This window comes from Thalassophryne amazonica, chromosome 22 (genome assembly GCF_902500255.1).
Source record: "Thalassophryne amazonica chromosome 22, fThaAma1.1, whole genome shotgun sequence".
NCBI classification, from domain to species: Eukaryota; Metazoa; Chordata; class Actinopteri; order Batrachoidiformes; family Batrachoididae; genus Thalassophryne; species Thalassophryne amazonica.
Genome location: NC_047124.1, coordinates 38,960,752 through 38,986,045, shown reverse-complemented (window position 1 = coordinate 38,986,045; position 25,294 = coordinate 38,960,752). Strand labels below are relative to the sequence as shown.

Here is a 25,294-nt window from a genome sequence, read left to right as displayed (position 1 = left end):
ACGTTAGACCCGCTGTAGGTTTTTAACTGAAATCCTTCCCACAGACATTAGACCCGCTGTAGGTTTTTAACTGAAATCCTTCCCACAAACGTTTGACCCGCTGTAGGATTTTAACTGAAATCCTTCCCACAGACGTGTGACCCGCTGTAGGATTTTAACTGAAATCCTTCCCACAGACATTAGACCCGCTGTAGGATTTTAACTGAAATCCTTCCCACAGACATTAGACCCGCTGTAGGTTTTTCACTGAAATCCTTCTCACAGACGTTAGACCCACTGTAGGTTTTTCACTGAAATCCTTCCCACAGACGTTAGACCCGCTGTAGGTTTTTAACTGAAATCCTTCCCACAGACATTAGACCAGCTGTAGGTTTTTTACTGAAATCCTTCTCACAGACGTTAGACCCGCTGTAGGTTTTTTACTGAAATCCTTCCCACAGACGTTAGACCCGCTGTAGGTTTTTAACGGAAATCCTTCCCACAGACGTTAGACCCGCTGTAGGTTTTTTACTGAAATCCTTCCCACAGACGTTAGACCCGCTGTAGGTTTTTTACTGAAATCCTTCCCACAGACATTAGACCCGCTGTAGGTTTTTAACTGAAATCCTTCCCACAGACGTTAGACCCGCTGTAGGTTTTTTACTGAAATCCTTCTCACAGACGTTAGACCCGCTGTAGGTTTTTAACGGAAATCCTTCCCACAGACGTTAGACCCCCTGTAGGTTTTTACTGAAATCCTTCCCACAAATGTTAGACCCGCTGTAGGTTTTTACTGAAATATTTCCCACAAACATTAGACCCGCTGTAGGTTTTTAACAGAAATCCTTCCCACAGACATTAGACCCGCTGTAGGTTTTTTACTGAAATCCTTCTCACAGACGTTAGACCCGCTGTAGGTTTTTACTGAAATCCTTCCCACAAATGTTAGACCCGCTGTAGGTTTTTACTGAAATATTTCCCACAAACATTAGACCCGCTGTAGGTTTTTAACTGAAATCCTTCCCACAAACGTTTGACCCGCTGTAGGTTTTTTTTTTTTACTGAAATCCTTCCCACAAACGTTTGACCCACTGTAGGTTTTTTACTGAAATCCTTCTCACAAACGTTAGACCAGCTGTAGGTTTTTTTAACTGAAATCATTCCCACAAACATTAGACCCGCTGTAGGTTTTTAACTGAAATCCTTCCCACTGTTGTGTGTTGGGGGGTGTGGCTGGATATTCTGGTGTTCTTTTCTTTTCTTTGCTCTTCAGGTGGCATGGAAACTGATTTGTCTGTGGAGAAGGTGCTGGCTGAAGAGTCCTCACCCTCATCAACATCATGTGTAGCACCTGTGTCTGGTGCTCACATGCAACCTTAAAGACTTTCAGCTGAAGCAGATAATTGGATGGCGTTCTGCATTTAAGTCATGTGTGATTCAAGCAGAACTGCCGGGAACTCGACCTTGTGATGTCCGTTTGTGAGACGCTGAGGACCGCGCCTGGGTTTGACACATCGAGCCCGTGAAGCAAGGAAGGGTGAGGACACTTGCTGTCAGCACACATTCAAGGTGATTAAGTGTTCGACTAATTGTTGATAGTAACTTGGTGTTTTGTTACGCAGTATACTGGAATTGTGATGAGAATTGTGCAGTTTGCTTCTCACTGCTGTGGCATTCAGGATAGGTGATCCTCCACTTGTTGTGAGAAGCTGCTCATTTGCATAAAGTTAAAAAATACAGACCTGAATGTGTTGCTGATAGCGTGTGTCTTTTGAAAGATATTGTTGTAACTGCTGACTTACCTCACCTCTTCTTTGCTTCACAGAGAGTCAGTTTGTCGTGTCCACCTGGGGGGTGTTTGTCTGGTGGTAGTGGGTCCAGGAACGCCGGGCTTCTATCCTTTTGGGCGCTAAAGAGCGTGCCAACAGTCACTCCACCAGAAGGACGTTGTTTTAGTTTTGTACACGTTATTATGCACAGGTGAAAAATAAATTGTTTCTGTTGTTGGAACCGCTTTCTGGTTATTTTTAGCGCTGGGTTCTGTCTGACGCAGGTCCGCTCCTCAACTCGCGTCGACACATAACAGTAGTTCCCGGCCATTCCATAATGGACCCAGCGGCAGAAGCGGTTCCTTTTGCCGAAAAAGTTCAAGAACACTTGGAGAAAATATGGGAGCAATTACAGCATCTCGCAAACCAAATTAAACAAGCAGACGCCCGTGTTACGGAGCTTGCAGCGCAGGCCGTTCCGCTTCCTGCTGCTCCAGCTGCGGCACCATCGATACTAGTGCAGATAACTCCGTCACCCAGAGATTCGGCGTCCGAACTGATTGTATGTCGTCCGGAGCCTTGTGTGGTGATGCAATGTTCTCTGGTTTCTGCTCAGGCAGGTTGGAGCGCCGCAGCTTTGCGAGGAATGTTTGTAGATGGGTTAAATGAGTCGTTAAAAGACGAGCCGGCAGTCCGTGACGAGCCAAACGATTTAGATGAGCTAATATCGTTGGTGATTCGTCTAGATGTTCGGATGAAGGAGCGTGGACGCGAGAGAGGACGCCCATCGGAGCGGGTTTTTTCGTCTCGGGGCTTTCCCCGACACAGATCCGGGCCGCCTCTTCTTCGCCCCACTGAGGCTCCTCCGACGGGACCTCTGGCTCCTCCTGTTGACAAGCCCATACAGCTCGGACGAACGGAGATCACTGTATTGCCCCGACATGTAAGCGTCAATAGAAATAATGATGACGTATCTCCAAGTGTTCTGGGACAGGCAAAATAACACATAAAAAAAAAAAAAAAAAATCTAGCACGGGTAAATGTTTTGTTTTCTTTAAATAGGGCTTATAATTGTATGGGGAGTCAGAAGCGTATCTGGTGGAGTGATTGTTAGGCGGTTAGAAGTCCGCCTGGGCTCACTTAATTGTTAATTTTTTATGTGTTTTTAGGTATTTTCTGTTTGGGTTGTTGGGTCGTTTTATTTCGTTGTTTTTTATTTCTCTACATCCCTAACCCCAACCTCACTTGCCCCAAGACCATTTGTCTTGTGGGTTGTGGGGTGGTGCAGGTTGGTCACGATGAGCATTCTCAGAAGACCTCTGCACCTAGGGGGGGGGGGTGTTAGAGGTGTTTTTCTTGGTTTGGTTAGGGCCCGGTTCCACTCCAGCCTCGGTGAGCCTTTGTACCGTTCGTCATTGGTGTTGCCGGGGTGTGGTGCAGCGGAGACTTACCACAGTCGGAGGGGTGGGCCGATCTGTTGCCGTTCGCCATTTCGGTAGTTCCACCCCTCCCGAGAGGCTGGGGTATGGTCGAGTTGGGGCACCGGATGTATTTCCGGTTCTCTGCTGCACCTTGGGGTTGGAGCTGGGTTAGTTTTTTCCTGTTCCCTTCTCCGGCTTAATGTTTTGAGCCGTTTGCCAAAGTTGAGCCGCCGAGGGGCTCTGGGAGGGACCCGGGGTCTTTCGAGGTGCCGGGGAGGGTAACAGGGTTTACGGTCGTTTTATATCCCCCCCGGGGTTGTTTTTGGTAGTCCTCTGGGGGTTGAATTTGATTTTGTTCTGTTTCCTTCCGGGTTCCACCTCCAGGGTTGATGGGACGGTCCTCTGGGGGGAAATTGGCTTGGGGCCAACTAGCCAAGTGTGACCGGGTCTGGGGTTCCGGGGTTGTGGGGAGGGTACCTCCTGGGGTTGATGGTACGGCCTCTGGGGGGCGCCGTTTGCTCCATGTACACCTGGGGACCTTTGTGGGATTATGGTTCTGGCTGTTCCTCCTGGAACTGGCGATGAAGGCCTTCTGGGGGGGGGTTGGGCTCTGCAGGTCATTCTGGGGGGGTTGTTTGTTATTTTTCTTTTATGCATTTACGTTTGTATTGTGTTTGTGGGGCTGTGTTGGGTTTTTGCGTTTGGGAGTTTTTCTTTTCTTCCCGGGGTTTGATGGGACGGTCCCCTGGGGAGGTTTTGGGTGGGTTTTATGTTTTTTTCTGTGTGTTGAATTGTACTGGGGAATGTTTTGGGGCTTTTGTTGATGCCAGCCGGCCTTCCCGCTGCGGTGCCTGTCCTGCTGTCTGTGGTGGACCTTGGGAGCGTGGTGCTGTCTGCTTCCTGATGTGGACCCCGGAGGGAGGTGCTGTTCTCGTGCCTGGTCTGTTCGGTCGCCGGGAGGCTTCCCGTTGATGGGGGGGTACTGTTGTGTGTTGGGGGGTGTGGCTGGATATTTTGGTGTTCTTTTCTTTTCTTTGCTCTTCAGGTGGCATGGAAACTGATTTGTCTGTGGAGAAGGTGCTGGCTGAAGAGTCCTCACCCTCATCAACATCATGTGTAGCACCTGTGTCTGGTGCTCACATGCAACCTTAAAGACTTTCAGCTGAAGCAGATAATTGGATGGCGTTCTGCATTTAAGTCATGTGTGATTCAAGCAGAACTGCCAGGAACTCGACCTTGTGATGTCCGTTTGTGAGACGCTGAGGACCGCGCCTGGGTTTGACACATCGAGCCCGTGAAGCAAGGAAGGGTGAGGACACTTGCTGTCAGCACACATTCAAGGTGATTAAGTGTTCGACTAATTGTTGATAGTAACTTGGTGTTTTGTTACGCAGTATACTGGAATTGTGACGAGAATTGTGCAGTTTGCTTCTCACTGCTGTGGCGTGCAGGATAAGTGATCCTCCACTTGTTGTGAGAAGCTGCTCATTTGCATAAAGTTAAAAAATACAGACCTGAATGTGTTGCTGATAGCGTGTGTCTTTTGAAAGATATTGTTGTAACTGCTGACTTACCTCACCTCTTCTTTGCTTCACAGAGAGTCAGTTTGTCGTGTCCACCTGGGGGGTGTTTGTCTGGTGGTAGTGGGTCCAGGAACGCCAGGCTTCTATCCTTTTGGGCGCTAAAGAGCGTGCCAACAGTCACTCCACCAGAAGGACGTTGTTTTAGTTTTGTACACATTATTATGCACAGGTGAAAAATAAATTGTTTCTGTTGTTGGAACCGCTTTCTGGTTATTTTTAGCGCTGGGTTCTGTCTGACGCAGGTCCGCTCCTCAACTCGTGTCGACACATAACACCCACGGGCGTTAGACCCATTGTAGGTTTTTAACTGAAATCCTTCTCACAAACGTTAGACTTGCTGTAGGTTTTTTACTGAAGTCCTTCCCACAGACGTTTGACCCACTGCAGGTATTTTGCAGAAATCCTTCCCACAAACATTAGACCCACTGAAGGTTTTTTACTGAAATCCTTCCCACAGACGTTAGACCAGCTGGCACACAAAACCCGGCCAGCCAACAGACAGTGGAGTTCCTGGTGGACAGAAGATGGGGGGTTTTGGACATCTAGTCCCTCCATGTTGACACGTGCACTAGGACTCAAACCATGATAAGAGTTATTCTCTGTCAATGAACTATGTCATTTAAATCACCGGACAACAACTTCCTTCTGTGTGGAGGATTTCTTAGGCATTTTGATGACAATACGATTCATCCCAACATCGAGAAGCAGTCAGCAAACACCAACAGTACTCAGGAGCTGGACAGGTCTGGATCATCACCCTCAACACAGAGTAGCCTGATCCATCAACCAAAACACCACAGACCGAAAACCAGCAGCAGCAGGCTGTGAGGAATTCCAAACCTTCTCCCTCACACAGGCTTTGTCACTTCCTGTCCTTCACAGTACTTCTCCTTTCTGTTCTCTCGCTCTCACACACACACTTTAGGCTCCTTGGGGATTTTGTAGTCTGATGGGGATTTTGAACTGAGGACCCTCTGATCTATCCTGGAGACACCTCCCACACACCTCGTGTGGGGACTCCGGAACTAGAGCTCTGGCGATAGGGGTTTTAGCTGAAACATAGCCACTTTACAGGTTTGTTTTACAGAATCAGCTGATAATCTGTTCATAAAAACAAACTCCTTTTAATTATGAAGTGAGAACGGTAAAAAATCTTAGGTACATTTATGAGATACTGACTGTTCTGGTTCCAGATTTAATGTTGCGCTGTGTGCCGTGTGCCATCATCTGACTGTTTATCTGAAAGGTTTTGGGTATTGAGTGTGTTTTTTGTGATACTAACACCATTAACACTTTGAATATAAAGAAATAAAAACACAACTTCACAAAAATAAAATCTAACAGTTACAAACACAAATCAGACAAAGCTCCTCCTCTTTTCCACAGACATGCAGATTCACTATATTGTGACTAATGTGACCCCATCCAGGATGAACCTGACTCCCTTCTGCCTGCTGGGATAGGCTCCGCCTCCCGTGACCCTTAACTGGAAAAACGGGTGTAGAAAATAAACGAATGTCCGCAGCGTACAACAATCTTTTATGTCAAGTTAAACAAACTACAGTGGCATGGACTTTCTTAAGTTGGTTCCGGCCGGTTTGGCACGCTGTGAGTCCAGTCACACTGGACATCTATCTGTCCACGATAATAGTCCTCCCTGGACCTCATACTTCCATGTGGACCTTGAGCTCACGCCATGGCGTTCAGCAAGAATCCCATCTTCAACCAGCCTGGTTTCGTCTCCTAAACTAAGACTTGAGGAAAGGACTGTGGTCGGAACATCTCTAGTCATGGTCCTTCCTGGGCCATGACATAGGACCTCCTCAGGGACAGAAAGAATCAGCTCACCTTGAAGATTGTGTTCTCTTCCTTGAGAGTTACTGTGTTCCGTGTGGCATTTCTCCAAGGGATCTGAAAAAGCCGGTGGTCTGGACTGATCCACTGCAGGCCGGGGTACCGTCCACTGTTCACCTGCGCCAGCAACCATGGCTTCAGCCGGATTCGGCGGTGTTGAGCACTCATCTGTGACCTGTACCACCCTGGCACTGGTACTCGCTGGGCACTGGAACCACTCCCAGCTGGACTGTGTGTGGACCTCCTTGGAACAGGACTGGGAGCTGTAGGGGAGCAGAGGAATGAGATGGAAACTGAGCTAAAAGAAATCTTTAAGGCAGCCTGACAGGACTGTCTTTCTGCTTTCTGGACTGTGTTCATCCCTCCACTGAACTAAAGAGCTGTCCAAATACTTCTGGATCTGAGTACGTGTTTGATGATGTAATCTGCATTCCTGTCTTACTCAGACCTGCACTCGGGCTCTTGGACTTTCTTCTCCTACTTTACATAGGTCCGCCCACAAAGTGCTATCAGTCAAAGCCTTCTGATTGGTTACCAGCTGTCTACACTCACCGACAGCAAGTTCAAAGGCACTCAGGAACATTCAGCACAGTTTAAAGATGGCAGCTTTTGAGCCTGTATGTATAATTCTGAACCAAAATTAAATGATTATTGATATCATTTTGTCCTTTTTGGATCTTTGCAGTGAAGACAAACACTTATAATGACTTTCGATAACGACTGAAAGCTCCATATCACAATGATACACGTCCAAATGAGTGTATGTAAACTTCTAATCAGGTCTGTGCTTGACAGGATCCAGTCCCAGTTCCTGATCGCTCAGGAAGTCAGTAAAGCTTGTGTCGCACCTTCCGAGATAAAATCACAAAGTACTTTAAAACAATAATCAAACAGAAATTAAAACAACAGTAACATAAAACTAATTCAGATCAAGTCTGTACGAGTGAGTCCACAAGCTGTAGGGGCAGTCCACAGTCTGGGGGACAAACAGTCTCCTTTGGTCCTCAGCCTTGACCGAGGGACCACTAACAGCAGGTCCTGGTCCAAGACGTTAAAGTGAAGTCTGAACTGTAGGGGGAGCCAGTGTAAAGACGATAGGATGGGTGTTACACGAGACCTCTTAGAGGACGAAGCCTTGAGCTGCATTCTGGACCATTTGTAAGCAATCCAGAGAAGATGTACTGAGGCTAAACTACTGTGAATTACAATAATCTGTCACGTTCCTGGTTTTATGGGTTATTTTTGTGTTCTGTCTGTCTCTTGTTCTGTCTGTTCTATCTTTCCGCTTGGGTTTTCCCTTGCACTTTGAGATTCCATGGAATGTAAAGTGCATTACAAATAAAATGTATTATTATTATTATTCTCTGTCCTCTTGTTTCTTGCCTTTCTCTCCTGGCTCTTGGTGGTGGGTGTCTCCCTCTGTCTGGCCACACCCCGGTTCTGGGAGTTTCTCCACACACCTGTTCTGAGTTTGCAGTTAATCACCTGGGTGCTTTATAAGCCTCACAGTTTGTCTCTGTCCTTCGCCAGATCTATGTTCCTTGTGCCTCTTTCAAGCTCAGTTCCTTGTGGGTTTTTTTTTACTTTGCCTTGATTGCTTCATCCTGTTTTTTGATGACCTGCCTGTGTACCTCGACCTCGCCTAAGCCTGACGATTTTGTTACTGTTGCTTCTTTTGGACTGCTTATCTGTGTACCGACCCCTGCTAACAAACAAAGTAAATGCTTTTACTCCACTGAGCTGTGTACTTGCTTCCTGCATTTGTGTCCAACCTGCTTCACCAGCCCACTCTATATAACCCAATATAATACAAACATCCATCCATCCATTTTCTTCCGCTTTATCCGGAGTCGGGTCGCGAGGGCAGCAGCTCAAGCAAAGCTGCCCAGACCTCCTGATCCACACACACCTCCCCCATCTCCTCCGGGGGGACCCCAAGGCATTCCCAAGCCAGCCGAGAGACGTAGTCCCTCCAGCGTGTCCTGGGTCTTCCCCGGGGCCTCCTCCCGATGGGACACAAGGTTCTGTGCTAGGACCAATTTTATTCACTTTATACATGCTTCCCTTAGGCAGTATTATTAGACGGTATTGCTTAAATTTTCATTGTTACGCAGATGATACCCAGCTTTATCTATCCATGAAGCCTGAGGATACACACCAATTAGCTAAACTGCAGGATTGTCTTACAGACATAAAGACATGGATGACCTCTAATTTCCTGCTTTTAAACTCAGATAAAACTGAAGTTATTGTACTTGGCCCCACAAATCTTAGAAGCATGGTGTCTAACCAGATCGTTACTCTGGATGGCATTTCCCTGATCTCTAGTAATACTGTGAGAAATCTTGGAGTCATTTTTGATCAGGATATGTCATTCAAAGCGCATATTAAACAAATATGTAGGACTGCCTTTTTGCATTTACGCAATATCTCTAAAATCAGAAAGGTCTTGTCTCAGAGTGATGCTGAAAAACTAATTCATGCATTTATTTCCTCTAGGCTGGACTATTGTAATTCATTATTATCAGGTTGTCCTAAAAGTTCCCTAAAAAGCCTTCAGTTGGTTCAGAATGCTGCAGCTAGAGTACTGACGGGGACTAGCAGGAGAGAGCATATCTCACCCATATTGGCCTCTCTTCATTGGCTTCCTGTTAATTCTAGAATAGAATTTAAAATTCTTCTTCTTACTTATAAGGTTTTGAATAATCAGGTCCCATCTTATCTTAGGGACCTCGTAGTACCATATTACCCCATTAGAGCGCTTCGCTCTCAGACTGCGGGCTTACTTGTAGTTCCTAGGGTTTGTAAGAGTAGAATGGGAGGCAGAGCCTTCAGCTTTCAGGCTCCTCTCCTGTGGAACCAGCTCCCAATTCAGATCAGGGAGACAGACACCCTCTCTACTTTTAAGATTAGGCTTAAAACTTTCGTTTTCGCTAAGGCTTATAGTTAGGGCTGGATCGGGTGACCCTGGACCATCCCTTGGTTATGCTGCTTTAGACGTAGATTGTGGGGGGTTCCCATGATGCACTGTTTCTTTCTCTTTTTGCTCCGTATGCATCGCTCTGCATTTAATCATTAGTGATCGATCTCTGCCCCCCTTCACAGCATGTCTTTTTCCTGGTTTTTTCCCTCAGCCCCAACCAGTCTCAGCAGAAGACTGCCCCTCCCTGAGCCTGGTTCTGCTGGAGGTTTCTTCCTGTTAAAAGGGAGTTTTTCCTTCCCACTGTTGCCAAGTGCTTGCTCATAGGGGGTCGTTTTGACCGTTGGGGTTTTTCATAATTATTGTATGGCCTTGCCTTACAATATGGAGCGCCTTGGGGCAACTGTTTGTTGTGATTTGGCGCTATATAAGAAAAAAGTTGATTGATTGATTGATTGACATGCCCGGAACACCTCTCCAGCGAGGCGTCCAGGGGGCACCCGGAAAAAATGCCTGAGCCACCTCAGCTGGCTCCTTTTGATGTGGAGGAGCAGTGGCTCGACTCCGAGCCCCTCCCAAATGACCGAGCTCCTCACCCTATCTCTAAGGGAGCGCTGAGCCACCCTGCACAGGAAACTCATCTCAGCCACTTGTACTCGTTCTTTCGGTCATGAGCCAAATCTCATGACCATAGATCGATCGGTAAATCGAAAGCTTTGCCCCCTACTCAGCTTTCTCTTCACCATGACGGTCCAATACAGCGACCGCATCACTGCAGACGCTGCACCGATCTGTCTGTCGATCTCATGCTCTATCCGTCCCTCGCTCATGAACAAGACCCACGAGATACTTAAACTCCTCCACTTGAGGCAAGGACACTCCACCGACCTGGAGGGCAAGGCACCTTTTCCCGGTCGAGAACCAGGGCCTCAGATTTGGAGGTGCTGATTTTCATCCTGGACGCTTCACACTCGGCTGCAAACCGCCCCAGTGCACGCTGAAGGTCCTGAATTGACGAAGCCAACAGAACCACATCGTTCGCAAACAGCAGAGATGAGATTCTGTGGTTCCCAAACCAGACCCCCTCTACACCCTGGCTGCACCTAGAAATTCTGTCCATAAAGATAATGAACAGAACTGGTGACAAAGAGCAGCCCTGGTGGAGGCCAACATGTACTTGAAGCAGGTTTGACTTACTACCGGCAATGTGTACCGAGCTCCAAGTGTGGTCGTACAGGGACTGGATAGCCCTTAGCAAAGGACCCGGACCCCGTACTCCCAGAGCACCCCCGACAGGGTGCCCCTAGGGACACGGTCGAACGCATTCTCCAGATCCACAAAGCACATGTTGACTGGTTGGGCGAACTCCTATGAACCAATGAGCATCCGATGGAGTGTGTAGAGCTGGTCCAGTGTGCTGTGACCAGGACGAAAACCACACTGCTCCTCCTGAATCCGAGGTTTGAGTGGTTGGGGGGTGGTTGGCTCTCACTGCGGTATTGTATCACTTCCTGTTCCGGAGCACAGCGGTGTTTTTCTGTATCTGTTAGCTGTTTAATCTGCGCAGTTAGATTGATCTAGTTATCTAGATTACGATTTGTTTCCCAGTGTAATCTTTACGTGCCTTAACTAAAGCACTCCTTCTGCTGAATCACCTCTAAATTATTTACACATTATTCACTTTGCGTGTTTTTAGGAATCCGCTAGCTTAGCGTAGCTACTAGCTCTTAGCCGATTTAGCATGGCGGCTTCTCCTGTCTCTCCCACACGTTTCTGCTCTGGGTGTGAAATGTTTAGTTATTCCTCGGCCTCCTTTAGCAGTAACGGTACTTGTAATAAGTGTAGCTTATTCGTAGCTTTGGAGGCCAGGCTGGGCGAATTGGAGACTCGGCTCCGCACCGTGGAAAATTCTACAGCTAGCCAGGCCCCTGTAGTCGGTGCGGACCAAGGTAGCTTAGCCGCCGTTAGTTCCCCCCTGGCAGATCCCGAGCAGCCGGGAAAGCAGGCTGACTGGGTGACTGTGAGGAGGAAGCGTAGCCCTAAACAGAAGCCCCGTGTACACCGCCAACCCGTTCACATCTCTAACCGTTTTTCCCCACTCGATGACACACCCGCCGAGGATCAAACTCTGGTTATTGGCGACTCTGTTTTGAGAAATGTGAAGTTAGCGACACCAGCAACCATAGTCAATTGTCTTCCGGGGGCCAGAGCAGGCGACATTGAAGGAAATTTGAAACTGCTGGCTAAGGCTAAGCGTAAATTTGGTAAGATTGTAATTCACGTCGGCAGTAATGACACCCGGTTACGCCAATCGGAGGTCACTAAAATTAACATTAAATCGGTGTGTAACTTTGCAAAAACAATGTCGGACTCTGTAGTTTTCTCTGGGCCCCTCCCCAATCGGACCGGGAGTGACATGTTTAGCCGCATGTTCTCCTTGAATTGCTGGCTGTCTGAGTGGTGTCCAAAAAATGAGGTGGGCTTCATAGATAATTGGAAAAGCTTCTGGGGAAAACCTGGTCTTGTTAGGAGAGACGGCATCCATCCCACTTTGGATGGAGCAGCTCTCATTTCTAGAAATCTGGCCAATTTTCTTAAATCCTCCAAACCGTGACTATCCAGGGTTGGGACCAGGAAGCAGAGTTGTAGTCTTACACACCTCTCTGCAGCTTCTCTCCCCCTGCCATCCCCTCATTACCCCATCCCCGTAGAGACGGTGCCTGCTCCCAGACTACCAATAACCAGCAAAAATCTATTTAAGCATAAAAATTCAAAAAGAAAAAATAATATAGCACCTTCAACTGCACCACAGACTAAAACAGTTAAATGTGGTCTATTAAACATTAGGTCTCTCTCTTCTAAGTCCCTGTTGGTAAATGATATAATAATTGATCAACATATTGATTTATTCTGCCTAACAGAAACCTGGTTACAGCAGGATGAATATGTTAGTTTAAATGAGTCAACACCCCCGAGTCACACTAACTGTCAGAATGCTCGTAGCATGGGCCAGGGCGGAGGATTAGCAGCAATCTTCCATTCCAGCTTATTAATTAATCAAAAACCCAGACAGAGCTTTAATTCATTTGAAAGCTTGTCTCTTAGTCTTTTCCATCCAAATTGGAAGTCCCAAAAACCAGTTTTATTTGTTATTATCTATCGTCCACCTGGTCGTTACTGTGAGTTTCTCTGTGAATTTTCAGACCTTTTGTCTGACTTAGTGCTTAGCTCAGATAAGATAATTATAGTGGGTGATTTTAACATCCACACAGATGCTGAGAATGACAGCCTCAACACTGCATTTAATCTATTATTAGACTCTATCGGCTTTGCTCAAAAAGTAAATGAGTCCACCCACCACTTTAATCATATCTTAGATCTTGTTCTGACTTATGGTATGGAAATAGAAGACTTAACAGTATTCCCTGAAAACTCCCTTCTGTCTGATCATTTCTTAATAACATTTACATTTACTCTGATGGACTACCCAGCAGTGGGGAATAAGTTTCATTACACTAGAAGTCTTTCAGAAAGCGCTGTAACTAGGTTTAAGGATATGATTCCTTCTTTATGTTCTCTAATGCCATATACCAACACAGTGCAGAGTAGCTACCTAAACTCTATAAGGGAGATAGAGTATCTCGTCAATAGTTTTACATCCTCATTGAAGACAACTTTGGATGCTGTAGCTCCTCTGAAAAAGAGAGCTTTAAATCAGAAGTGTCTGACTCCGTGGTATAACTCACAAACTCGTAGCTTAAAGCAGATAACCCGTAAGTTGGAGAGGAAATGGCATCTCACTAATTTAGAAGATCTTCACTTAGCCTGGAAAAAGAGTCTGTTGCTCTATAAAAAAGCCCTCCGTAAAGCTAGGACATCTTTCTACTCATCACTAATTGAAGAAAATAAGAACAACCCCAGGTTTCTTTTCAGCACTGTAGCCAGGCTGACAAAGAGTCAGAGCTCTATTGAGCTGAGTATTCCATTAACTTTAACTAGTAATGACTTCATGACTTTCTTTGCTAACACAATTTTAACTATTAGAGAAAAAATTACTCATAACCATCCCAAAGACGTATCGTTATCTTTGGCTGCTTTCAGTGATGCCGGTATTTGGTTAGACTCTTTCTCTCCGATTGTCCTGTCTGAGTTATTTTCATTAGTTACTTCATCCAAACCATCAACATGTTTATTAGACCCCATTCCTACCAGGCTGCTCAAGGAAGCCCTACCATTATTTAATGCTTCGATCTTAAATATGATCAATCTATCTTTGTTAGTTGGCTATGTACCACAGGCTTTTAAGGTGGCAGTAATTAAACCATTACTTAAAAAGCCATCACTTGACCCAGCTATCTTAGCTAATTATAGGCCAATCTCCAACCTTCCTTTTCTCTCAAAAATTCTTGAAAGGGTAGTTGTAAAACAGCTAACTGATCATCTGCAGAGGAATGGTCTATTTGAAGAGTTTCAGTCAGGTTTTAGAATTCATCATAGTACAGAAACAGCATTAGTGAAGGTTACAAATGATCTTCTTATGGCCTCGGACAGTGGACTCATCTCTGTGCTTGTTCTGTTAGACCTCAGTGCTGCTTTTGATACTGTTGACCATAAAATTTTATTACAGAGATTAGAGCATGCCATAGGTATTAAAGGCACTGCGATGCGGTGGTTTGAATCATATTTGTCTAATAGATTACAATTTGTTCATGTAAATGGGGAATCTTCTTCACAGACTAAAGTTAATTATGGAGTTCCACAAGGTTCTGTGCTAGGACCAATTTTATTCACTTTATACATGCTTCCCTTAGGCAGTATTATTAGACGGTATTGCTTAAATTTTCATTGTTACGCAGATGATACCCAGCTTTATCTATCCATGAAGCCAGAGGACACACACCAATTAGCTAAACTGCAGGATTATCTTACAGACATAAAAACATGGATGACCTCTAATTTCCTGCTTTTAAACTCAGATAAAACTGAAGTTATTGTACTTGGCCCCACAAATCTTAGAAACATGGTGTCTAACCAGATCCTTACTCTGGATGGCATTACCCTGACCTCTAGTAATACTGTGAGAAATCTTGGAGTCATTTTTGATCAGGATATGTCATTCAAAGCGCATATTAAACAAATATGTAGGACTGCTTTTTTGCATTTACGCAATATCTCTAAAATCAGAAAGGTCTTGTCTCAGAGTGATGCTGAAAAACTAATTCATGCATTTATTTCCTCTAGGCTGGACTATTGTAATTCATTATTATCAGGTTGTCCTAAAAGTTCCCTAAAAAGCCTTCAGTTAATTCAAAATGCTGCAGCTAGAGTACTGACGGGGACTAGAAGGAGAGAGCATATCTCACCCATATTGGCCTCTCTTCATTGGCTTCCTGTTAATTCTAGAATAGAATTTAAAATTCTTCTTCTTACTTATAAGGTTTTGAATAATCAGGTCCCATCTTATCTTAGGGACCTCGTAGTACCATATCACCCCAATAGAGCGCTTCGCTCTCAGACTGCAGGCTTACTTGTAGTTCCTAGGGTTTGTAAGAGTAGAATGGGAGGCAGAGCCTTCAGCTTTCAGGCTCCTCTCCTGTGGAACCAGCTCCCAATTCAGATCAGGGAGACAGACACCCTCTCTACTTTTAAGATTAGGCTTAAAACTTTCCTTTTTGCTAAAGCTTATAGTTAGGGCTGGATCAGGTGACCCTGAACCATCCCTTAGTTATGCTGCTATAGACGTAGACTGCTGGGGGGTTCCCATGATGCACTGTTTCTTTCTCTTTTTGCTCTGTATGCACCACTCTGCATTTAATCATTAGTGATCGATCTCTGCTCCCCTCCACAGCATGTCTTTTTCCTGGTTCTCTCCCTCAGCCCCAACCAGTCCCAGCAAAAGACTGCCCCTCCCTGAGCCTGGTTCTGCTGGAGGTTTCTTCCTGTTAAAAGGGAGTTTTTCCTTCCCACTGTAGCCAAGTGCTTGCTCACAGGGGGTCGTTTTGACCGTTGGGGTTTTACATAATTATTGTATGGCCTTGCCTTACAATATAAAGCGCCTTGGGGCAACTGTTTGTTGTGATTTGGTGCTATATAAAAAAAATTGATTGATTGATTGATTGAGTATCAGTCGAAGTCTCCTCTCCAGTACTCTGGAATAGACCTTACAGGGGAGGCTGAGGAGTGTGATCCCCCTGTAGTTGGAACACACCCTCCGGTCCCCCTTCTTAAACAGAGGGACCACCACTCCGGTCTGCCAATCCAGATGCCCTGTCCCCAACCACCATGCGATGTGGCAGAGGTATGTCAACTAAAACAGTCCCACAACATCCAGAGACTTAAGGTACTCAGGACAGATTTCATCCACCCCAGGAGCCTTTCCACCAAGGAGCTTTCTAACAACCTCGGTAACTTCGGCCTGGGTGATGGATGAGTCCGCCTCTGAGTCCCCAGTCTCTGCTTTCTCTTCGGAAGACGTGACAATGGGATTGTGGAGATCCTCGAAGTATTCCTTCCACCGCCTGACAACATCCCCAGTCAGGGTCAACAGCTCCCCACCCGCACCGTAGACAGTGCTGGTGGAGAGCTGCTTCCACCTCCTGAGGGATCGGATGGCTTGCCAGAATTTCTTCAAGGCTGACCAATAGTCCTCTTCCATGGCCTCCCCGAACTCCTCCCAGACCCTCGTTTTTTTGCATCTGAGACCGCACGGGCTGCAGCACGCTTGGCCTGCTGGTACCTGTCAGCTGCCTCCGGGGTCCCACTTACCAACAAAGACAAGTAGGACTCCTTCTTCAGCTTGACGGCATCCCTTACTTCCGGAATCCACCACCGGGTTCAGGGATTGCCGCCGCGACAGGCACCAGAGACTTTGTGACCACAGCTATGAGCGGCCGCATTGACAATGGAGGTAGAGAACATGGTCCACTCGGATTCCAGGTCTCCAACCTCCCCCGGGATCTGGGAGAAGTTCTCCCGGAGATGGGAGTTAAAGACCTCGCTGACCCAGGGTTCTGCCAGTCATTCCCAGCAGACCCTCATGATACCTTTGGGCCTGCCAGGTCCAACCGGCTTCCTCCCCTACCAGCAGATCCAAATCACCACCAGGTGGGGATCAGTCGATAGCTCAGCCCCTCTCTTCACCCGAGTGTCCGAGACACATGGCCAAAGGTCAGATGATATGACTACAAAGTCGATCATCGACCTCCGGCTCAGGGTGTCCTGGTGCCACCCTTATGGACACCCTTGTGCTCGAACATGGTGTTCGTGATGGACAAACTGTGACTAGCACAGAAGTTGAACAACTGAACACCACTCGGGTTCAGATCGGGGAGGCCGTGCTTCCCCATCACCTCCTTCCAGGTCTCACTGTCACCACCCACATGGGTGTTGAAATCCCCCAGGAGAACAATGGAGTCCCCAGTCGGAGCAGTACCTCTCCCAGGGACTCCAAGAAGGTCGGGTACTCTGCACTGCTGCTCGGCCCGTAGGCCGAGACAACAGTGAGATACCTGTCCCCGACCTGAAGGCGTAGGGACGCGACCCTCTCATTCACCAGAGTGAAATCCAACACATGACAACTTCAAGCTCAGCTTATCTAAGGTGGGCAACGCTCCTTAAATGGAATAAGCAAGGTTGTACAAAATGGCCAACATGAGTGTCAAAGTTGAGAACATGGTCAGATTTCTGACTGTTGAGGGACCAGGAGAGGACAGAGATCCAAGGTTCTCCATCAATGAGGGAACACACTCATGTGGCCACAAACAAGAACTTCAGTTTTTGCCATATTAAGTGACCGTGCCCATATATCCAGGAAGCATCTGTAAGAGCTCCTCCTAAGAGTAATCCAGCAAGTGTCTGAGAGCTGTTAACACCCAAAGCCTGCATCAGCTGCAAATCAGGACTTATCTGCAAACTGTTATTACTGAAAAAATATCTCCTAAAATGTGAACGCAGGTCTCACAAAACTATATGAATATCATTGATAATATATACATACATACGAGGTCTATTAGAAAAGTATCCGACCTTATTATTTTTTTCAAAAACCATATGGATTTGAATCACGTGTGATTGCGTCAGACAAGCTTGAACCCTTGTGCGCATGCGTGAGTTTTTCCACGCCTGTCGGTTGCGTCATTCGCCTGTGAGCAGGCTTTGAGTGAGGAGTGTCCACCCCCTCGACGGATTTTCATTGTCAGGAAATGGCGGAATGATTTGGGCTTTTTTTCCATCAGAATTTTTTCAGAAACTGTTAGAGACTGGCACGTGGAAACCATTCGAAAAATTTATCTGGCTTTCGGTGTATATTTTAGGGGCTTCACAGAGAATAAGGACTGTTACTACAGCTTTAAGGACGGCTTTAAGGACGCTCGGTGCGCCGCGCTCCGTGCCACCATCGAGAGCCACAAACCACCGGATCATTTCTAAATGGATGGCTCTGTGGAGCTGGACCATCGTGTGCACTTTCTCTGGTTATCACAAGAGCTGGACATCAACCATTTTCCGGCAGATTTCACTTTGTCATGGAAAGCCGAGCGGAGGCTTCGCGCGTCACGACCGATTTGCTGATGGAGCGAGACAAAGGAACACCTCCGTTTTGGTCTCACAGGACAGCTTTGAGATGGCGTTCAGACAGCTGTCGGTGGTTTTTCCATCAAGTGATTATCCGAGAAATTGTGGATGTGCCTGGACATGCCAGAACATGTCCCGTGAGGCTTCATCACGGCGTTGCTTTGCGCCATGCGGCACCGCCGCACGTCTGTCTCAATGTGCCGAAAAAGTGCTGATGTCCACATCTTTTCACAATTCCTGTGCTAGTCAGACGACGTCCCGGATAAAACACAGCGTCCAGTTTGGAAATGAACGGCACATTCCACTGTTACAGGAGTTTTGTCATGGAAAGAGGAGCGGAGGCTTCGCGCGTCGCGGCGCTGCTGCATGGCGCAAAGCAACGCCGTGAAATCTTGATCGCAAAACCCTATCACCGCAGCAAAAATGATTTTTTTGGGCTGCTGGCGGTGGGGGGGGGGGGGGGGGGGGGGACTACTACAGCTGGTGAGTGCAGGGAGTTGAGCCTGAGCGGGCTCTTGTTTCTGGTATCAAGTGTCCAACCCGCTCCAGGGACAGCAGCAGGTGAAGAGTTTGACTGGGACGGTCCACCTGTCAAACAGTAACGTAGGTGTCAAACTCACACAGGACTGAAACCTCCCCTGGAGACTCCGGTTAAGTTAGAAAGATATTCATTTAATCTGGGCTTCATCTCAGATAGTACTTCTGGCAAATTGTAGCTGAACTTTCAGGTCTTCTTTTTAAGAAAAACCTCCTCTGCTCCACTTCATCATGAAGTTGAATAACTGCTGATACAAAATGCGAAATTTGCACTGTGCACAATTTCTCCAATCATAGCCACAGAAGCCTAGAACTTTTCCTGGGTTGTCTGGGTGTCTTGGTGGCTTTGCTCACTCTTCCTCAGTTTTTGAGAACTGTCTACTCCACACAGATTTACCACATGTCAACCTATACGGATTGTGCGTAAATTATACAGATTTTTCCGAGTTTCAGTCATACGGACGTACAAATAAAGTCGGATATTCAGCGGGTCTGTAATCAGCTGTTTCTGCAGCGCAACTTCACTGTGATGCATGAACCAAATGAAGCAATGCTTCTATCCACTAGCTCATTGGTTCTTTGATTCGCTGCTCTTCAGAAACGGCAAGTCCGCTTCTTAACTCCTCTCAAAGCCATTAAAATATCGTGAGTCACTTTTGTGTGGATTAAAGTCACTAACTGGGACTCTTTGTTGTGTGGGCTGCCAGAAGAGGAGGTACTGCTGGCCCACCACCAGAGGGCACCCTGTCTGAAGTGCGGGCTTCAGGCACAGGAGGGCGCTGCCACCTTCCAAGAGCGGCCGGGTTGACAGCTGTCACTCATTGGCTATGACAGCTGTATTTAACACTGACAAATAATCTGAGGTCTTTTTGCAGCCGTTTTTCTGTGGTGTTTCCTTATCTGCTGGATTGGCGTTTGGTGTGATTAGCGACGGCTTCGCCTCACACCCCAACCAGATAAGTGGTTAAACAGGAGCTGCACGAGCGTGTGATTAGAGGTGGAGGTGGAATAACCACCATCCTTGTTACGGGGTGCACACACACCCACACCTGACTGTTTGTCACCGCCTTTACTGCTCGGTTGGATCAGATGACCGAGCAAAACATCCTCCTGAACCGCAGGGTGGAGGCTCTCTCCACACAGGTGGCAACGAGCGCTCAGGGCGCTGCTGCAGCTCCTCCTCCTGCCGACCCTGTGCAGGATATAAAAGTTCCACTGGTCGTTCAACGACCCCTCCCACCATCCCCGGAAGCATACATAAGCCCCCCAGAGCCGTACGGAGGTTGTGTGGAGACGTGCGCGGACTTTCTTATGCAGTGTTCGCTCGTCTTTGTACAACGTCCCGTCATGTACGCGTCTGATGCTAGTAAAGTAGCTTATGTGATTAATCTGCTTCGAGGAGGGGCACGCGCTTGGGCTATGGCGCTTTGGGAGCAAAATTCACGGCTCCTGCATACGTACACTGGGTTTGTGAGGGAGTTCAAAACCGTGTTTGATCACCCTAACAGGGGAGAGACCGCTTCAACTGTGCTGCTGTCAATGAGACAGGGACGCCGGAGCGCAGCCGCTTATGCAGTCAACTTCCGCATTGCGGCTGCGAGGTCCGGCTGGAATGATGCTGCGCTCCGCGCTGCCTTCGTAAACGGACTGTCGTCGGTCCTGAAGGAGCACCTGGTGGCTAAGGACGAACCGCGGGAATTAGATGGGCTTATCGACCTCGTTATACGGTTAGACAACCGGTTGGAGGAACGCCGTCGGGAGCGAGACGAAGGACGTGGCCGGGTACGCGCCGTCCCTCTCCCTTCCAGGTTCGAAAAGGTTCCGCCCTCCCCACGCTCCACAGCCGCAGCGCTCCGTGGGGCAACAGCTCCCCCTGCTGACGTTGCTAGGGAAACGCACAGGGCCAAAATGAGAACAGATGACAGAACGAGGAGGCTGGTCCGCGGGGAGTGTTTTATCTGCAGCTCAAAAGAGCACATACAGAAAAACTGCCCCAAACGGCCACAACGACAACACCCGCCCTTAGAGACTGGGCTAAGGGGGGGTCATAACATTCACGTGGGACACACATATATTGCCACACGACTCCCAGTTACAATCCTGAGCGGGGATTTAACCCTTCAAGCCCCAGCACTGGTGGACACGGGGTCAGAAGGGAATCTGCTAGACAGCAGATGGGCAAGGGAGGTAGGGCTCCCTCTGGTGGCGCTTCCTTCGCCATTGCAGGTGCGGGCACTAGATGGCACCCTTCTCCCTTTAATCACGCACAAGACACGACCTGTAACTCTGGTGGTGTCTGGAAATCATCGGGAGGAGATCGAGTTTTTTGTGACTCCTTCTACCTCCCGCGTGATTTTGGGTTTCCCGTGGATGATTAAACACAATCCCCGGATTGATTGGCCGTCTGCGGTAGTGGTTCAGTGGAGCGAAACCTGCCATCGGGTGTGTTTAGGATCCTCGGTTCCTCCCGGTTTACATGCTAAGGAGGAGGTCAAAGTCCCTCCCAATCTGACGGCGGTGCCGGTTGAGTACCACGATCTTGCTGACGTCTTCAGCAAGGATCTGGCACTCACCCTTCCCCTGCACCATCCGTACGATTGTGCCATTGATTTGGTTCCAGGCGTTGAGTTCCCGTCCAGCAGGCTGTACAACCTCTCACGACCTGAGCGCGAATCAATGGAGACCTACATCCGGGACTCATTAGCTGCCGGGCTGATCCGGAACTCCACCTCCCCGATGGGTGCAGGTTTCTTTTTTGTGGGCAAGAAAGATGGCAGACTCCGTCCATGCATTGATTACAGGGGGCTGAATGAGATCACGGTTCGCAACCGATACCCGTTGTTAGATTCCGTGTTCACCCCCCTGCATGGAGCCAAAATCTTTACTAAGCTGGATCTTAGGAATGCGTATCACCTGGTTCAGATCCGGAAGGGAGACGAATGGAAGACGGCAGTTAACACCCCGTTAGGTCACTTTGAGTACCTGGTCATGTCGTTCGGCCTCACCAACGCCCCCGCGACGTTCCAAGCCTTGGTTAACGACGTCTTGCGGGACTTCCTGCACCGGTTCGTCTTCGTATATCTGGACGATATTCTCATCTTTTCTCCGGATCCTGAGACCCATGGCCAGCATGTACGTCAGGTCCTGCAGCGGTTGTTAGAGAACCGACTGTTTGTGAAGGGCGAGAAGTGCGAGTTTCACCGCACTTCTTTGTCCTTTCTGGGGTTTATCATCTCCTCCAACTCCGTCGCCCCGGATCCGGCCAAGGTCGCGGCGGTGAGAGACTGGCCCCAACCTACGAGCCGTAGGAAGCTGCAACAGTTCCTCGGCTTCGCAAATTTTTACAGGAGGTTCATTAAGGGCTATAGTCAGGTAGTTAGCCCCCTGACAGTCCTGACGTCACCAAAGGTTCCCTTCACCTGGTCGGATCGGTGCGATGCCGCGTTCAGGGAGTTGAAACAGCGCTTCTCGTCTGCACCAGTTCTGGTGCAGCCCGATCCCAGTCGCCAGTTTGTGGTTGAAGTGGACGCCTCTGACTCAGGGATAGGAGCCGTGCTATCCCAGAGCGGAGAGAACGATAAGGTTCTTCACCCGTGTGCCTATTTTTCCCGCAGGTTGACCCCAGCAGAACGGAACTATGACGTGGGCAATCGAGAGCTCCTAGCGGTGAAAGAGGCTCTTGAGGAGTGGAGACATCTGTTGGAGGGAGCGTCAGTGCCATTCACGGTTTTTACTGACCACCGGAACCTGGAGTATATCAGGACCGCCAGGCGGCTGAACCCCAGGCAAGCCCACTGGTCACTGTTCTTCGGCTGTTTTGACTTCCGGATTACCTACCGCCCCGGGACCAAGAAACAGAGGTTGGATGCCTTGTCCCGGGTGCATGAGAATGAAGTCAAAACCGAGCTGTCAGATCCACCGGAACCCATCGTACCGGAGTCCACTATCGTGGCCACCCTTACCTGGGACGTGGAGAAGACCGTCCGGGAGGCCCTGGCACGGAGCCCGGACCCCGGAACAGGGCCAAAGAACAGACTGTACGTCCCACCAGAGGCCAGGGCTGCCGTCCTGGACTTCTGTCACGGGTCCAAGCTCTCCTGCCACCCAGGGGTGCGTAGGACCGTGGCAGTGGTCCGGCAGCACTTCTGGTGGGCGTCCCTGGAGGCTGATGTCCGGGCATACATCCAGGCCTGCACCACCTGCGCCAGGGGCAAGGCGGACCACCAAAAGGCACAGGGACTCCTTCAGCCGCTTCCTGTGCCTCATCGCCCCTGGTCCCACATCAGTCTGGATTTCGTCACGGGCCTCCCGCCGTCCCGGGGGCACACCACCATCCTCACGATAGTGGACCAGTTCTCCAAGGCGGCCCACTTCGTGGCCCTCCCGAAGCTCCCGTCGGCCCAGGAGACAGCAGATCTCCTGGTCCACCATGTAGTACGTCTGCATGGGATACCAACAGACATCGTCTCAGATCGTGGTCCCCAGTTTTCCTCGCAGGTTTGGAGAAGCTTCTGCCGGGAGCTGGGGGCCACCGTGAGCCTCTCGTCTGGGTATCACCCACAGACCAACGGACAGGCTGAACGGGCTAATCAAGAGCTGGAGCAGGCCCTGCGCTGTACCACATCCGCACACCCGACGGCTTGGAGTGAACACCTGGCCTGGATCGAGTATGCGCATAACAGCCAAGTGTCCTCTGCCACCGGCCTCTCCCTGTTCGAGGTGTGTCTGGGGTACCAGCCCCCTTTGTTTCCTGTGGTGGAGGGAGAGGTCGGTGTGCCCTCGGTCCAGGCCCACCTGCAGAGATGCCGTCGGGTGTGGCGCACCGTCCGTTCGGCCTTGTTGAGGGCCCGGACGAGGGCAAAGACCCATGCAGACCATCGACGGTCCCCGGCCCCCGCATATCGGCCCGGGCAGGAGGTGTGGCTATCTACAAGGGACATCCCCCTCCAGGTCAATTCCCCCAAACTTAAGGACCGGTACATAGGGCCCTACAAGATCCTCAAGGTCCTCAGTCCTGCCGCAGTGAGGCTCCAACTCCCGGCCTCACTGCGGATCCATCCGGTATTCCATGTGTTGCGACTGAAACCACATCACACCTCACCCCTCTGTAGACCCAGTCCGGTGCCGCCTCCTGCCCGTATCATCGACGGGGAGCCGGCTTGGACAGTGCGCCGGCTCCTGGACGTCCGTCGAATGGGCCGGGGTTTGCAGTATTTGGTGGACTGGGAGGGGTATGGACCCGAAGAATGCTCCTGGGTGAAGACGAGCTTCATCCTGGACCCGGCCCTCCTGGCCGAGTTTTACCGTCGCCACCCGGACAAGCCTGGTCGGGCGCAAGGAGGCGCCCGTTGAGGGGGGGCTCCTGTTGTGTGGGCTGCCAGAAGAGGAGGTACTGCTGGCCCACCACCAGAAGGCGCCCTGTCTGAAGTGCGGGCTTCAGGCACAGGAGGGCGCTGCCACCTTCCAAGAGCGGCTGGGTTGACAGCTGTCACTCATCGGCTATGACAGCTGTCACCAATCATCTGCGCCTCACCCCGCATAAAAGCAGGACAACACCTCCACCACGTCGCCGAGATATCGTTCTTCCAAGGAGGTAATATTCTCTGCTGTATTTAACACTGACAAATAATCTGAGCTCTTTTTGCAGTCGTTTTCCTGTGGTGTTTCCTTATCTGTTGGATTGGCGTTTGGTGTGATTAGCAACGGCTTCGCCTCACACCCCAACCAGATAAGTGGTTACACAGGAGCTGCACGAGCGTGTGATTAGAGGTGGAGGTGGAATAACCACCATCCTTGTTACGGGGTGCACACACACCCACACCTGACTGTTTGTGCTCTTCACCAGCAGTACCAGATCCGACACGCGGAGACGGTGGCCACCTGGGGAACTCGAGACCTGGCGGCTCCAGTATCCTCCTGGTTCGGTGGCGGAGGAAATCGTGTGGTTCCGGTTCTTCTCCAGACAGACGTCTCCTATCGTCGAGCCTGCCCACACGACACCTTTATTAATTGACCTTGTATTCATTCTATAATCTGCTGTGTGTAGTTGTGGCATTCACAACAGTAAAGTGTTCAGATTTAACTTCTCCTACTGTCCGTTCATTTGCGCCCCCTGTTGTGGGTCCGTGTCACTACACTTTCACAACACTCTTGTCTTGTTGTAGTCAAGAAGCGAGTATCATCCTCCATTCAGTTGTCTGCAGAGACAGAGTCCGGTCAGTATTAATAACTTCAAAACGAATTGCCGCTTTAAATAAAATGACACCTCTTTCAAATGTATTACAAACATGAAACTACAATCAACTAAAACGTTTTTTCTTCCCAAAATGAGACGTCCTGCATTCTTTATGAATTAAACTGATGCTGACGTGAAGCACAGCGAGCTCAGACGTATGGAAAGACATTCATGCCAATAATGTATGAAAGGAAATGCTTTTGACAAAAACTACAGATTTTGTTTATTCCTATTTATGTCCAGAGATCAAGGATCCACCATGAAGAGTTTATTATGTCCAACGTTTAAGGATCCAGTGACCAATTTCATATTTATTTACTATATTCAATTTATTTTTCATGATTTTATTAATGTATTTCCATTAGTGACACACAGTTCTTGTTTCTGTAAAAAAATAACTAAATTTGACACATTCAATTCTATAA

At 48.7% G+C, this 25,294-nt stretch overlaps 1 protein-coding gene across 1 annotated transcript in view; it reads right to left on the bottom strand.

The window, feature by feature from the left end:
- irf5 (interferon regulatory factor 5) overlaps positions 1 to 25,294 on the bottom strand; it is a 103,319-nt gene that overhangs the window by 58,115 nt on the left and 19,910 nt on the right. Inside the window, exon 2 of the mRNA XM_034163546.1 lies at positions 6,601 to 6,869. Coding sequence (XP_034019437.1) covers positions 6,601 to 6,774 — 174 coding nt within the window. The 5' untranslated portion in view covers positions 6,775 to 6,869. The remainder of the gene's footprint in view (positions 1 to 6,600; positions 6,870 to 25,294) is intronic.